The sequence below is a fragment of the Vulpes lagopus genome, chromosome 3 (genome assembly GCF_018345385.1).
Source record: "Vulpes lagopus strain Blue_001 chromosome 3, ASM1834538v1, whole genome shotgun sequence".
Taxonomy (NCBI): domain Eukaryota; kingdom Metazoa; phylum Chordata; class Mammalia; order Carnivora; family Canidae; genus Vulpes; species Vulpes lagopus.
This window is the reverse complement of record NC_054826.1, coordinates 160,130,068-160,144,750: the sequence shown is the minus strand read 5'-3', so window position 1 is coordinate 160,144,750 and position 14,683 is coordinate 160,130,068. Positions and strand designations below refer to the sequence as shown.

The 14,683-nt window shown below is 37.1% G+C and overlaps 1 protein-coding gene across 1 annotated transcript in view; it reads right to left on the bottom strand.

The window, feature by feature from the left end:
• The window catches only part of SLC44A5 (solute carrier family 44 member 5), a 110,814-nt gene extending 102,015 nt beyond the window's left edge, over positions 1-8,799 (bottom strand). Inside the window, exon 1 of the mRNA XM_041749495.1 lies at positions 8,711-8,799. Coding sequence (XP_041605429.1) covers positions 8,711-8,796 — 86 coding nt within the window. The 5' untranslated portion in view covers positions 8,797-8,799. The remainder of the gene's footprint in view (positions 1-8,710) is intronic.
• Between the last annotated feature and the right edge of the window lie 5,884 nt (positions 8,800-14,683).

Genomic DNA, 14,683 nt, shown 5'->3' with positions numbered 1-14,683 from the left:
TTTATTTATTTATTCATGAGAGACACACACAGAGAGAAACAGAGAGACAAGCAGGTTCCCCACGTGGAGCCCAATGCAGGACTCAATCCCAGGACCCCAGGATCATGACCTGAGCCAAAGGCAAACACTCAACCACTGAGCCACCCAGGTGCCCCTATTTTTAGCACATGTTAGACTTGCTGAAAAATAAAATATACCAATAACTTGATATCCTAAGAAATTATATGATGATGTTGTTAATGTCTTTCAAATTTATTAGATTATATAAGATGACATTTGGATATTTGGATCTGATTCTTTACGGTTAATCTTTTCTTCTATCCTATTTGCATTTGGGTTTCCACTGTCTTGAGAGAGTAGCTTTAACTGGCTGTAGTTTATATTTTCTACTTGTAAAGGGGAAATAAAACCTCATTTTTTTATATAGAGAGGTTTAGTGATGCCTATATAAATGTCTCTTTTGTTTAAAATGGGGCAAGTTCAGGCATAATTGGTCTTACTATGTTATTCATCATGTTTGCAAAACTTGCGTAATATTTAAAAGTCTGTCAGTAGGCAGAAACTACTCAATAAATTGCTAGTAAAATGAGAGCCATATCATAGTTATTGCCCATATTACGTGTGACATTATGGATAAAAGGTACTACGTAGAAGAAGTGCTAGGGGATCAGCTGAGAACAAACAGCCTTGGAACATTAGTCCAAAGTTATCAACTAATTTTAGAGGGAATCCATATCAGTGTAGGCTGCTCTTTAATCTTCTTGGAATAGGTTAGGCTTCCTTCTACATAGAAATAGAGAGTAGGTGCTCAAAATATTTGCTGAAACCATGAACGTCTGAAAATTTTCATGCCTGGGATGGCTACTGAAATTCAGCTATTAAAAAGTTTTTTAAATTTCATGCCTTCTCATAATTATATGATAAATAACTTTGAGTAACCAAAGGCATGTACATGAAATAGAGAAGATTACCATCAGAAACCAAAAATTTTAATAATAAAATCATTGCTTACTGATGATGGGAGCCTTAGAAAATTGTATGCCCTTTGAGCTAGTAATTTCTTTTCTAGTAATTTATACCACAGAAACATGTATAGAAGAAGCAAGAGTTTATCTGTAAAGATGTAAAATACTGCACTCTTTGTAATAAAGAAAAGATAGAAATAATTTTTAGAATAATAACTGTATGAAAACATATTCATAATATATTTAGTAAAAACTAGATTATCAACATCTTAGTAAGGTTATAGTATTATAAAATGTATGTAAACGCTAAACAAAAGAATATACCAAAAAAAAAAAAAAGCTAATGGTCATTATCTCCGGGTGTTATAGTTTTATGTGATTCTGTTTTTCCTCTTTTGCTTTATCTGTTTTTTTCAAAACTTCCACAATGGACACAAATTTCATTTGTAATAGAGACACATAGACTACATTTGACAATTACAAATAGATTGTTGACTTATCTCATTGTACTAATTGCTTTCTGACCCCCTCAAAATATGTTTAAAAATTGATCTTCAGCTTTCACCTTTTTTCTTGATCATTATTAATTAAAATTCAAAACACACACCTTTGTGTAGTCTTTAAACAAAAATTGCTACTAAAAGTGTGTGAGGGGATGAGAGATTGTTTTCTAATTAATCTTCCTTGATGCTCAAACATTCATAAGTGGGAATGGAATTGAAAATATGCATCCATAAATGCCTCATTAAAACATCTTACAAATCACAGCTTCATCAACCGGTGAACATAATAATCTCATGAGCTTTCTAAGATACAGACTCTGAGTTCTTGTTTGAACCAAGGCATAAAATGAAAAAAGCTGGCCTTTAAACTTCCATTAATCAAGTCCTTATGATTTGATGTTATGTCTATCTTTTGTCATTTCCTCTATGTATATTTAGCAAAGCTGAATAATAAAAGCGCTTGTGTTAATTATCTTAAGATAATATTTATTCAGTGGTGATCTTCGAACTTTGCCTCTGCTTAGAATGTTTATTACCTCCACACGAACCTTTAGCAGAGTGTCCTATCCTATCCTAGTGCTTTTGGAACATGTAACAAAAATTTAGTCTGGAAATTAATTTAACCAGGCAATCACCTCAGTTGTAAAACATTTTTACACTTATAATTGCTTGAGTGTCCATTAGATAAAGGAGCAAATTTAAAATAATTTTAGGTAAGACTACAGAAGGAACTGGGAATCGTAGTTGCCTCAAGAAGGGGAACAATGTGTTTGGGAAGAAATAATGGAGATCTACTTTGCACATGTGTCCTTTTGTAACTTTTAAAGTATATACCAAACACAAATATTACCTAATCAAAAATAATTAAATTTTAAAACAAAGTTATTTCAGTATATATTTGGTTTTATCTTAGAATAGGAATAACCTGAGAAATACTGTCAACTATGAACCATTAAATGAATGGGGGTTGGGGAGAGAAATAAACTTAATTTAATAGAAATTAAACTACAAACTACATGGCTTAAAGTCACTAGGAATATACCCCAACTACTAAAATCATTTATTAGGATTATAGATCTACTCATTCTTCTTCATTGAGAGATTGAATTTGAATTTAAATCACACATGTAGAAAACAAAGTTTCTCCATCATAAGATTTTTTTGCTTGTTTGTTTTGGCAATTATTTCAGTTTTCAGAAGAAAACAATACATGTAACATGATAAATTTGACTTGAGTAATATTAGACATTATAATAGCATGTTGTTGGTAAATCTTGACTGAAATGGGAGGTGTCTGAGAATGGGGACTATGAAATTTTTAGGAAAAAAATTAACAGATTTGTGAGATGCTATAATAAGGAATAGAGAGTTTTCATGATGCAGCCATAGAATAGATGCAAAGGCATTCAGCACATGTCCATTGAATGAATGAATCAAATGGTTACCTGAACATTAGACATTAATACATTGCAGGCATTTTCAAAAATGTGTAAAAGTGCTGTCCCTCTGTTCTCAAATTGTTCAGCAAAATGGGAAATTCAGCCATTTGTCTAGAGCCTGAAGTGGTGTATAAATTGATTATTCTTTTCTGTAAATATCTGCAAATACATTTCATTCTACAAGTTCTATATACTATAACAAAGCGTTACTAGTAAGAATAGGGTCATAGTTATTCATTTTAAACAGGAATTAAATGTTTTTAGGATGTTTAAGATAAAACTAAATATTTTCTAAATGTTTATTGACTTGAAGTCATTAAATAGTCTCTGTGTAATCCGCTTTAAATTTGACCCTAAGTGTACCTGTTAAGAATGTGTTCAGTTGCAAATGCTAGAAAATGTGTACTAGAAACAATGGCTTAATTCTAAGGAATTTATTTTTCTTTTGCTCACCTCATCATGTGCCCTCTTAATGCCCATTACCCAGTTTCCCCCCAACCCTTCTGTAACCCTTTGTTTGTTTCCCAGAATTAGGAGTCACTCATGGTTTGTCTTCCTCTCTAATTTTTCCCCACTCAGCTTCTCTCCTTTCCCTTTGGGTCCCATTCTCTATTTCTTATTACAATAAGAAATCCTGTAGTTGGCAATCCTGAGCTGGTATTATGTGTCACTCATTGATGCCATTAGGGACCTGGCTCATTTCATCTTTCCATCCCCATCATCCTTAGCTTGTAGACATTTAGCTTCATGCTGGACCTCATGTCACAAGTTGACTGCTGCGCTCAAGATGCCTCAATCTATTCAATAAAACTTTGTCTTTTTACGTAGAATTGAAGATACTTCCTGACTTCCCTTTGGCTTCTTGGCCACAACCGTGTCTCATGGCCATCTCTGCCTGGAAGGTGGTAGGGAAAATTGATTATTTAGCTTTTTAGCTTCTGTAATAGAGGAGGCAAGAGAGAAGATGATTTGGAATAGATGTTCAGGGGGACAAATTACAGAATATACTGCAGCTACTAGTGATATTTATTTAAACAACCATAAAAAATAATAATATTTTCCCATTCTAATAATTTGTAGTCAACTCAAATGGATTAGGCCAAAGGATGTGTTTTTCTCTATAAGTATTATTAAATATTAAACATATTGTATAAGATTAACAAAGAAAAAGTGGATATTGTATATTCTCACAGAATTTAAGTCAAGCCAAGATTAATTTCATAGCAAAGTATATTCTAGAGCTGATATTATTAACAGCATAATAGCAAGTTGTTAGATCTTATTTCTGAATAATTTTATATTTCATATTCAATTAATTAAATAATTCTTGACATTCATTTCAATGAAATGGGGTTTGAAATTTAAATCCAGTCATAGTAAATATATACAAATGCAGTTGTTCTAGGCTGAAAATTAAAATATAAATCTTCCTTTAGTTAATATACAACTTTTATTAATCATTGGACATAAAATGTATCACCTACTATACCAGTAAGTCTCTTTTATTTCAACATAAGATATTCAGAGTAGCATCTTAATGGTAAGTCTGGGATTCATTAGGCGATCTTATACTTAATTTTGTTCAAGAATGTTCCCAGTTTTCTTATAACAAAGCACTACAATGATTCATATATAATGAGTCTTCGTTCCTATTACTATCCTCTTTCCTGGCATTCTGAGATGTAAGTTCATGGAGGACCCTATTTCCCAAGGCTTCCCTAAATATAAGTCCGTCCTTCTTAGGGTTTTACAAAAACCTCTCTAAGCAAGTTTTTCAGTGGCTATTTGTTAAGTGTCTATTATTTGCTACTATGGTGAGATGTGTATATGCATATGCATTTGGTACCTATTCTGTGCCAGGTACTATGGTACATTCTGTAAATACAAAAGTGAACTAGACAGACAAAATATCTACTCTCATGAAGCCCACAATTTAGTGTGGGAAGTAGGCAATACATAAGTAAAGATCAATAGATAAAATGATGATCGATTGCATGGTAAGTACTAGGAAAAAACAAATATGATACCGTGGAAGAGAATAATAAGGATAGGATGCATGGGAAAGGGCTCTCTAAAGAAGAGGTGATAACTGGGTGATGGGTACTAAGGAGGGCACTTGATAGGAGGAGCACTGAGTGTAATACCATATATTGGCAAATTGGATTTAAATTTTAAAAAATAAAAAAATTAAGAGGAAGTGAGCACCATTTTGTTGTGATGAAAATTCATGTGGAGCCATAAAAGACTTCAAAAAGCCAAAGCAGTCTTGAGAAAAAAGAACAAATCTGGAAGCATTACACTTCCTCATTTCAAACCACATTACAAAGCTATAGTGATCAAAACAATATGGTATTGACATGAAAACAGCCTCATAGATCAGAGGAACGGAACTGAGAGCCCAGAAATAATCCCCTACATATGTGGTCAACTAATATTTGACAGAGGAGCAAAGACTACTCAGTGCAGAAAGGATAGTCTCTTTAAGAAATGGTGTTGAAAAAACTGGATATCACGTACAGAAAAATGAAATTGGACCCCTATTTTGTACCACTCACATAATTGATTACTCAACTCAAAATGGACTAAAGACTTAAATGTAAGAACTGAAACTGTAGAACTCTTAGAAGAAAACATAAGGGAAAAGCTCCTTGCATTGGTCTTAGCAATGTTTTTTTATATATATTCATGACACCAAGAGTACAAACAACAAAGGCAAAAATAAATAAGTAGAACTACATCAAACTAAAAATCTGCTGCACAGCAATAGAAACCACAAAAAAATGAAACGCCAATTTACGGAATGGGGGAAAACATTTACAAATCACGTATCTTACACAGGGTTAATACTAAAAAGTTATAAAAATCTCAACACAACTCAGTAGCAATAAACAATTCAATTTAAAAATGAGCAGAGGATCTAAGTAGACATTTTTCCAAAGAAGAGATACAGATGGCCAACATGGAGAGGCACTCAACATCACGGATAATCAGGAAATGCATCAAAGCCTCAATGAGGCATCATTTCACAACTGTTAGAACGGCTACCATCAAGAGACAAAGTATAAATGTTGGCAACGATGTGTAGAAAAGGGAATCCTTGCGGTGCCTGGGTGGCTCAGTCAGTTGAGTGTCTGACTCTTGGTTTCAGCTCAGGTCATGATCTCAGGGTTGTGACATCAAGCCCCACATCAGGCTCGCACTCAGCAAGGTACCTGCTTGGGATTCTCTCCCTCTTTCTCTGCCCCTCCCCCTACTCACGGATGCGCTCTCTCTCTCTCTCTCTCTCTCTCAAATAAATAAATACATCTTTAGAAAGGGGAATCTTTGTGTACTTTTGGTGGGAATACAAATTGGTACAGTTGCAGTGGAAAGCAGTATAGCGATTCCTCAAAAAAAATTTGAAAAACAGAGCTACCACCTGATCCACAATCTCACTTCTGGGTATATATCCAAAGGAAATGAAACAGGATCCTGAAGAGATATCTGTACTCCCACGTTCACTGCAGCATTATTTACAATAGGCGAGATATGGAAACAACCTAAGGGGCCATTGACAGATGAACGGATAAAGATGTGAGAGATACACATATCACATACATACAAACATCAATGGAACATTCTTCAACCACCAGAAAGAAGAAAATCCTGCCATTTGCAACATCATACATGAAACTTGAAGGCATTATGCTAAGTGCCATAAGTCAGAGAAAGACAAATACCATATGACATCACTTACATATGAAATATGAAAAAGCTGGACTTGTGGAAACCAAGTAGAATGGTGGGGGAAATGGGAGGTGTTGGTCAAAGAGTACAAAATTGCAGTTAGAAGATGAAAGCAGAGTGTAGTGATCATGGTCAACAATATTATATTATATACTTCCAAGTAGCTAGGAAACTAGTCTTAAATGTTCTCATCACAAAAAAAAAAAAAATGGTAATTACATGATGGGATGGAGGTGTCAGCTAACACTACAGTCGTAATCAGCTTGCGATACATGTGTAGCAAAAGAATACATTGCACATCCTAACCTTATGCAATGTTATACATCAATTACATCTCCATAAAGCTGCGGGGGGAGGGGAGTGAAATAAAGAGGTGGTGGGGGTTGTGTTTCAGGCAGAGGAAACAACAAATCCAAAAGATCCAGAGAATCGGTGAGGCCAGGGTTTTCCTGGGAGCTGACATGTGGTCAGTGTAAACACAACATAGAGGAGAAAGGCAGATGGCCATACACAAGGAGGCTGGTTCAATGGCATGACTGTGTTTGGACTTATCTATCAGGGGAATCCAGTTACAATATTTTATACATTATAGGGCTTCCCAGTTCAAAGCTCACTTTGATATATATTATTTCTTTAGGATCATTACCACAACTCTATCACGTCGATATGAGAGCTGTTCTAACACACCATTTTACCAATTAGGTAACTCCCGACTACAATTTCAGCTCATTATGTACTGGAAGTTCTTGAATAGAAGAGTAATGTATATCAAAAGCAGTATTTTAGTTAGATTTATTTGACACCAGGGTGGAGAATGAATTGGGATGAAGGGGTAAGTGCAGAAGGAGGAGAATCTGGGAAATGAGGGCTGACCTAGAAGGCAGCAAGATAGAAGCGCATGAGACCAGGGCCAGTTCTGCCTTGAGGCATCACCAGCCTCCTACGCACGTCTGCTCTCCTAGGTCACTAGAATATTGTGGAGATAAATGCCACAGCATGGGGACAGTTTACGACTCCACAAAGATGCCTCATGGACTGGAATGGATGTGAATGGATTTCTCCCTAATGGTTTTTAACACAGAGGGAGGAAGGGAAGCTCACATGTCTTTCAGCACCATCTTATATTTATCTCTCCTACAGTCTTCAAAGTATTCTGTCCCACTTTTTTTATTATATCAACTTGATAAAAATATATTTTATCTGAGCTTTTGGAGATCAAAGATCTTATTTTTCAGTTTTCTGCTGTGAATGTGGTTAGCTGACATCTGTCTTTTCTGTAATGGACATGAAGGGTTGCTCTTTTGTTGGTTTGAATCCCCGAGGGCCACATCAAAAGACAGCTGGCCCTGAACGCTCCTGGATGTAGACTGTCCATTACTAACAATACATGTGACAAGTTATTGAATTGTGTTGTTTCCAGCTCTTGTCAACGGTATATAAGTGGGCAGAGACAGCGTAAAGGACAGGAAGGGAGAAAGAAAAGTGACATCTGAAGGGAAGACAAAACCAAGAGAGAAATAGGCTGAAAACAGATTTAAAGAAGAAAAACAAAGAGAAAAAAGGAGGGCTCCTGATGAAAATCAGAAGAATTAAGGTAAATCAGAAGAATTGAGAAGGAAAAAGCAAAAGAGAAGAAATCAGAGGAACAAGATCAAGAAAAGTGCAGAGAAGAGACCAATATGGCATAAGAAAAAAACAGGTAGAGAGGTCACAAGGAACCTTACTGAAATCTGTTTGGGTTTGGAGAAAATTGAAAAGCAGGTCCGCACATCCAATTACGAGAGTAATACTTTATAGGTGTGTACAAGAAAATAATGAAGTGGATAATGGTTATTAAATTACCTGAAATTTAATTCCTCTACTTTTACTTTATAGTTTAAATAAATCTAACAATCCAATAATAAAGGTTGTACACTAGAGCAAAGTTCAAGGACATTTGTTCTTTGCGTTCAGTCTTCTTACAACACAGATAACTAATTCCTTTCTGATACAACTGTTATGTGTCAACTACCAAAAGGCCAATCAACGGGCCTACATTTCTCTCTGTCTTTCCCATTAATTTGCTTGGAGAACCTACCTAAACTTCTTGTCTGTGCAGCCCAGTCCCTGATGAGTCGTTAACCATTTCTGGGTGACAGGAAACATGCCAGCGTCTTCTTTCATACTTTGATGTAAAGACTGCGTCCATTCAGTGGCAGTTTATTATTAAGAGCTGGAATATTTGTAGACTTTCACCCTTATGTCACCTTTGAGTTACTGGTTAAATGTGCCTAAGTGGGTGGAGGATCAGCCTGTCTTTAGATTTTAATTGACTTTGGGGTTGCAGTATCAGCAGTAAGCACAGCTGAGTCTGTAGCAGACTCAGAAGGCCAAAATGAAATCTACTGGGTACGAAAAGGACTGGGGTTTTACTTAAATGAATGCAAGTATTTGGAAATGTAACTGGGACTCCTAGAACTCTCTTCTGGTGGAACCGGCAGATAACTGAACCATGCCCGACTCCTGAGGACCACTTCTGTCGAGCTCGCTAGCAGCATTTCAGAAGTTGAATCCATCCAAATTTGATCTTGAATTTAGACAAACAAATTAATAGGATTGTTTCATCTGAGTTTATGTTCACCATGAGCTATCCCAGAAGAATAAAGTCTTGCTTTTAAGTAGCGAAATGGCAGCTTTTTATCATTCTTCTTGGCCTCACTTGCTGAAGGGAAGATACTCAAAATACAGTCTCTCCTCAATCTGGGCTTTCTCCTTGAGGTAAAGACTGCCTTGAAGATCACAGTTTGGGAATTTGTGCTCTATCTAATGTTAACACGTGGTGAGTCTATAAGCACCCCTTTGCTTTAGCTTTGAGTACCAAGTTATTTCTTTTTTAAGCATATTATCTTTTTTAATATTTTATTTATTTGAGAGAGAGGGGGGGAGAGAGAGAGAGCATGGGGTGGGGATGGGGGCACAGAGGAAGGAGACACCCCCCTGAGCAGGGAGCCTAATGTGGGGCTCGATCCTGGGACCCTGGAATCACGAAATGTGATGAAGGCAGATGCTTAACCGACTGAGCCACCCAGGTGCCCCTCAAGTTATTATTTCTATCAACAATACAGAGTGGAGGGGTAGAAGGTGAATTATGCAGTATCTGTAAAGTGTGTAGAAGTCCCGATAGAAAAAGGTGAGCTAGGAGTGTGTGCTCACGAATGTGTGTTTAGAAAAGCACATGGAGGGGGGTGCCTCACTTTACTAGACAGAAGATCACAATATATGATTACTTTCAGCATAATGCCAAACACGAATTTCCCAGGAAACCACAATGATTAACTACTCCATCCTCGAAATCCCCTTCCCTGGTCTTCCAGAAGAACTCTCTCACGTGCACACCTCTCTCACCTGCTGTGCTCCTTCTCAGTCTTCGTGGCCTGCTCTTTCTCTGCCTGCATCTTAATGTTGGCATGACCTCAGGATTTTCTTCTGATCCACCTCCTCTTCCAACACCGTCTGCTAATCTAAGGCGATCTCGTCTCTGTCTACGTGGTTTCCAAAGCTTCAGCCATGAACAACCTTAACCTTCCTCCTGAATTCCGGCCCCTTATTTTTAAATTGAAATGTCCAAAATTGAATTCATTATCTGTTGCTCTTAGAGGTCCAAACATTTTCTTTCTTTTGTGTATTTCTATCACCCACTTTTTCACTTCACCCCCAAATCATGCCATTCTTGACTCCTCCTCCATCGTCCTCTACACCTTGTTGACTGACAGACCCTACTGACTCTCCATCCTACAATGTTCTGCTTCCTTTTCTCCAATCTCATTGCCACTGGGTAGGTTGGGGCCTCCTTATCTCCTATCAAGACTCATACTACAGCCTCCAAATAGCATCTTGCTCTCTCTGACCCATCATATACACTTCATAAATTGCAGAACCTGACATATAAATCCATTGGTCAAAACCTTTTAAGATTCTCAACTGCTTACAAAATAAAATATAAACATCTTAGTCTGGCCCTGACTAAGCTGCTCAAAATTACTTTCTATCTTCTATCCACTCTCGCAAATAACCTGTGCTCTCTCAATTCTTAGTGGCTTTGTATTTGGTTGAACCATATGAAATTGCTGATATTTAACTGGTTTTGACCTTAAAAATGGTAATTTCATATGACTCAACTAATAATGTTTTCTTCTCTGCCTTCAATGCCCTTTCACCTTTACCTGTCAAAACATCGAAATCCATCTCAAAAGTCACCTCCTCTGGGAAGCAATTATTGGCTACACTAGGTTAAAGAGCAGACTCCTCCTCTGTGCTCCTTACCACTTTGTCATACCTCTGCCACAGCACTGTGTTTTAATTATCTGTACATACTAGTCTCTGCCACTAGAATACGGGAAACTTAAGGGTAGAAACTGGGACTTAATTATATCTATTACTTCTTATTAATTAATTAATTAATTCTATTACTCAGAATTTGAATCCATCCAAATTTGGATGGATTTACTTCCAGACAATTTTTAAATTAGGAGTCAATAAATATTTGTTGAATGAATGACTGAATTAGTGAAGTTGTTATACAAAAAAAAATCTGGTAATTTTTTTGGTTAAAAATGAGAGGAGAGATAGTGATTTAATATATTAGAAACGCTCTTCCCTCTTTTTATATCACATCTCCCCCTTTTTGCTTCCTCCTGAACAATGTATTTGTTCTCACCAGATGGATTTAATGTCGCTGTGAAAGAAATGATGACACAAAACCAGACCACATGGTCACAATGAGCCCTGTTGTATGTATGTAACCCACAGGAGAGCAGACATATAAGGTTCAACCAGCAAAACTCCAGGAGGCAGCAAGCAGACATAGGCAGCAGCTATAAAACGTGAATACAATTCCTAAGCAATCCTAAGACTGTTTCTGGTAACATTCAAACAAAAATTGTTCTCTATTCACCAAAAGCTATGGAGATCAATGAAAGCTCTCCCTGAAAATGCATGGAGGACATTCACAGGCATTGCAAAATATACAGGAGGCATTTTATAGCAGACATTTTTGCAGAGCCTATTTATATGGAAAGCAGGTACACCTTCAGCATTTTACAAATCTGTGGAATTGGTGATTAAGAAAATCCCAAACGCAATAGAAATAGAAAAAGTGAAATCTATAACTTTAAAGACTGGACTGCACATATGACTCCAAGATGAGGTCTTCTCAGACCATAGCATATTCTATACTCAAAAAGTATGATTTTAGACTGAAACCCTATGAATGCTCCAATTTTTCATCTCCAACCACAAGAAGGTAGCTACTGAGCTTGGACTGATCTAGGGATAGACACGTGTATAGGACAAAAGCAGATCAGTGCAAGACCCAGGAAAGGCCAACACCACAGCAGGGGTAAAACTAAGGAAGGGACTTAACTGGGACTAGGATGGAGACCCTTCCCCCTGCCAGTTTTCCCACGTATTAATGAAACAGAATTGAGAATTAGTATCAGAATCAGAGTGTTCTGATGCTTATGTATAGCCTGTTGCTGACATTGATAAGACTTGTTGAAAAATTATACAAAGCAAATTCCTTAGTTGGGTTCAGATACATATTCTCAATTAATGTCTTTGCGGTAATCATAAAATTCCTTTCACATACAACTAAGGATAGATTCCTAACCCAAGGGGATGCGTACATCATTTTAAAACACTGTCCTAGTTGAGTACTTACTCTAAAAGTGTTTACATATATTGTATTCAGTAAAAAAAAAAATTGATAGTCAAAATAAAATAAAAGCACTATCCTAGTAGGCAGAGTGCATCTTGGTCAGCTCAGGCTGCTATAACAAAATACGACAGATGGGGTGGCTTAAGTAACGGACATTTATTTCTCGCAGTTCTGGGGGTTGGGAAGTCTGGGTTCACAAAGCCAGTATGGCCAGGCTCTGGTGAGAGCTCTCTTCTGACTTACAGATGACTCGCTAACTTGCTGTATTCTCATATCCCCATGTGGAGCAGACAGAGAGGGAGACAGAGACAGAGACAGAGATAGAGAGACAGAGCTGGCTTTCTCATCTCTTGTCATAAGGGCACTAATTCCATCATGAGGACACCACCCTCTCAACCTCCTCTGAACCTAATTACCTCCAAAGTCTCTACCTACACATAGCACCAGGGGAATAGGGCTTCAACGTATATATCAGGGAGTGGGGGGGCGGAGGGCATAAGCATTCAGTCCATAACATCAAGGAGCATCTCCCGTAGAGTGGTGTCAGTGTGAAACCTATTCCAGATTGGGTATGCCATCTGGTTTTTTGAGACATTAAAACCTCTTTCTAAAAATAGAGCTGAAGGAGATCATTTAAATTTGCCACAGAGACCAAAAGTAAAAGTCATGTTGACTTTAAGCCATGTTTAAGCAGTTGACTTTTTGTTTAGTTTTTTAAAAGTTTTTTTTTAAGATTTTATTTATTTATTCATGAAAGACATGGAGTGAGAGGCAGAGACACAGGCAGAGGGAGAAGCAGGCTCCATGCAAGGAGTCTGATGTGGGACTCGATCCCGGGTCTCCAGGATCACGCCCTGAACTGAAGGCAGATGCTCAACCCGCTGAGCCACCTGGGCGTCCTGCAGTTGACTTTTTGAGTGTATATTTAATTTTAATCAAATGATCTGGTCTTTTTTAACCCAAAACATAGATAACAAAGTTATATAAAGTGGAGTTTTATGACATGTTACATATGGGTTTCATATACTGACTTGAGGCTTCGTGTCCTTGAATCTTAGGACACATAAAACCCTGGAAGAGACTAAAGAATGCCAGATACCAGTGCCAGGTTAATCCATGTTGTCTTCTGGCTTGCGAAGCAGAAGCATCATCCTTGGCTGCTTCTTTAATATTCTACTCTAAGCTTCATTTTTAGTCCAGAGCTTTTGGCCAGCACCGGTCTTTGTGGCTCCCCTGTTACATCGTCTCCTTGTTATTCTTGGCAGCTGTCTTATATGGAAAGGTGAGCACCAGAAAAAAGTGAAGGGCAAAGCCTGCTTCCTATTCTTCAGAGCCAGTATGCAAAGTTAATCTAGCATTCTTCATTCCAAATATCCAGTCCAAATCTCACATCCAACACACATCTCCCTATTCCATATTTTCAAGGCCTTCTGGATCTACAAATCTTTGGAGATGTGTGCTTAGTTAACAACAGCACATCGAGACTATCAAATAAGAAGTTCCCAGAAAATTCTAGCCAAGCTGACATTTAGATGCTAGGCTGGTAAACAGTGCATTATGTTGATTTCTATTTAGCTCCATACGATTCTGTAGAGACTTCTGTGTGCTTTGGGAAACATTAATATTTGGATAAAAGAGAAATAGCATCTTTTCTTCCCTCTCCACCCTGAAACCCCAAGCAAATACATCCTCTCCAAATATATGAGCAGCAGACAAGAAATAGCATTTGTCCTACATGCCATATCAAGTTAGATGATAGAAAAATTTATAAACATAATCACTGGCTCCTAGATTTTTTTGAAATTTGTTACAAAGCACTTTTAGTTTGGTTTTCACACAGGGTGGGCCTCAATAATACCTCTCAATCTACCTCTTTCTCAGAAGTAATACCACAAGATGAAAAAATCTTTAGCTCTATTAAAATATTTTTTATTATTGATTTATTTAAGTAATTAACCATTCTACTAAAAGCAGTAAAGGAAAAGGATCTTAGGTCCAAGACTCAAATTCTACCCTTTATTCTCCAGATTTTTATTCTATAGACCCCCAAAGAGGTAAGCGTACTAGCGTATTCCTGTCTCCCTGCTATCATCCTTCTGCAAGGAGACAAAGTTGTGTCTATTCAACTCTAGTAATGGGTTCGGTTTGGACTGTCTCAGGTCATGCATGTCCTAGCTTTCTTACATTAGCGTGGACCATTGGGAATAGAATGTAAGATGATTACATATCATGAGAAGCTCAGCAGAAGGCTTTGAAAGTAGAATACACAATCTACTAATACATCCTAGAGAAGGAAAGAAGATAGATTTCAATAAAGGAAATAAATGATGAAATAAATGACTTAAGTTCAGAATA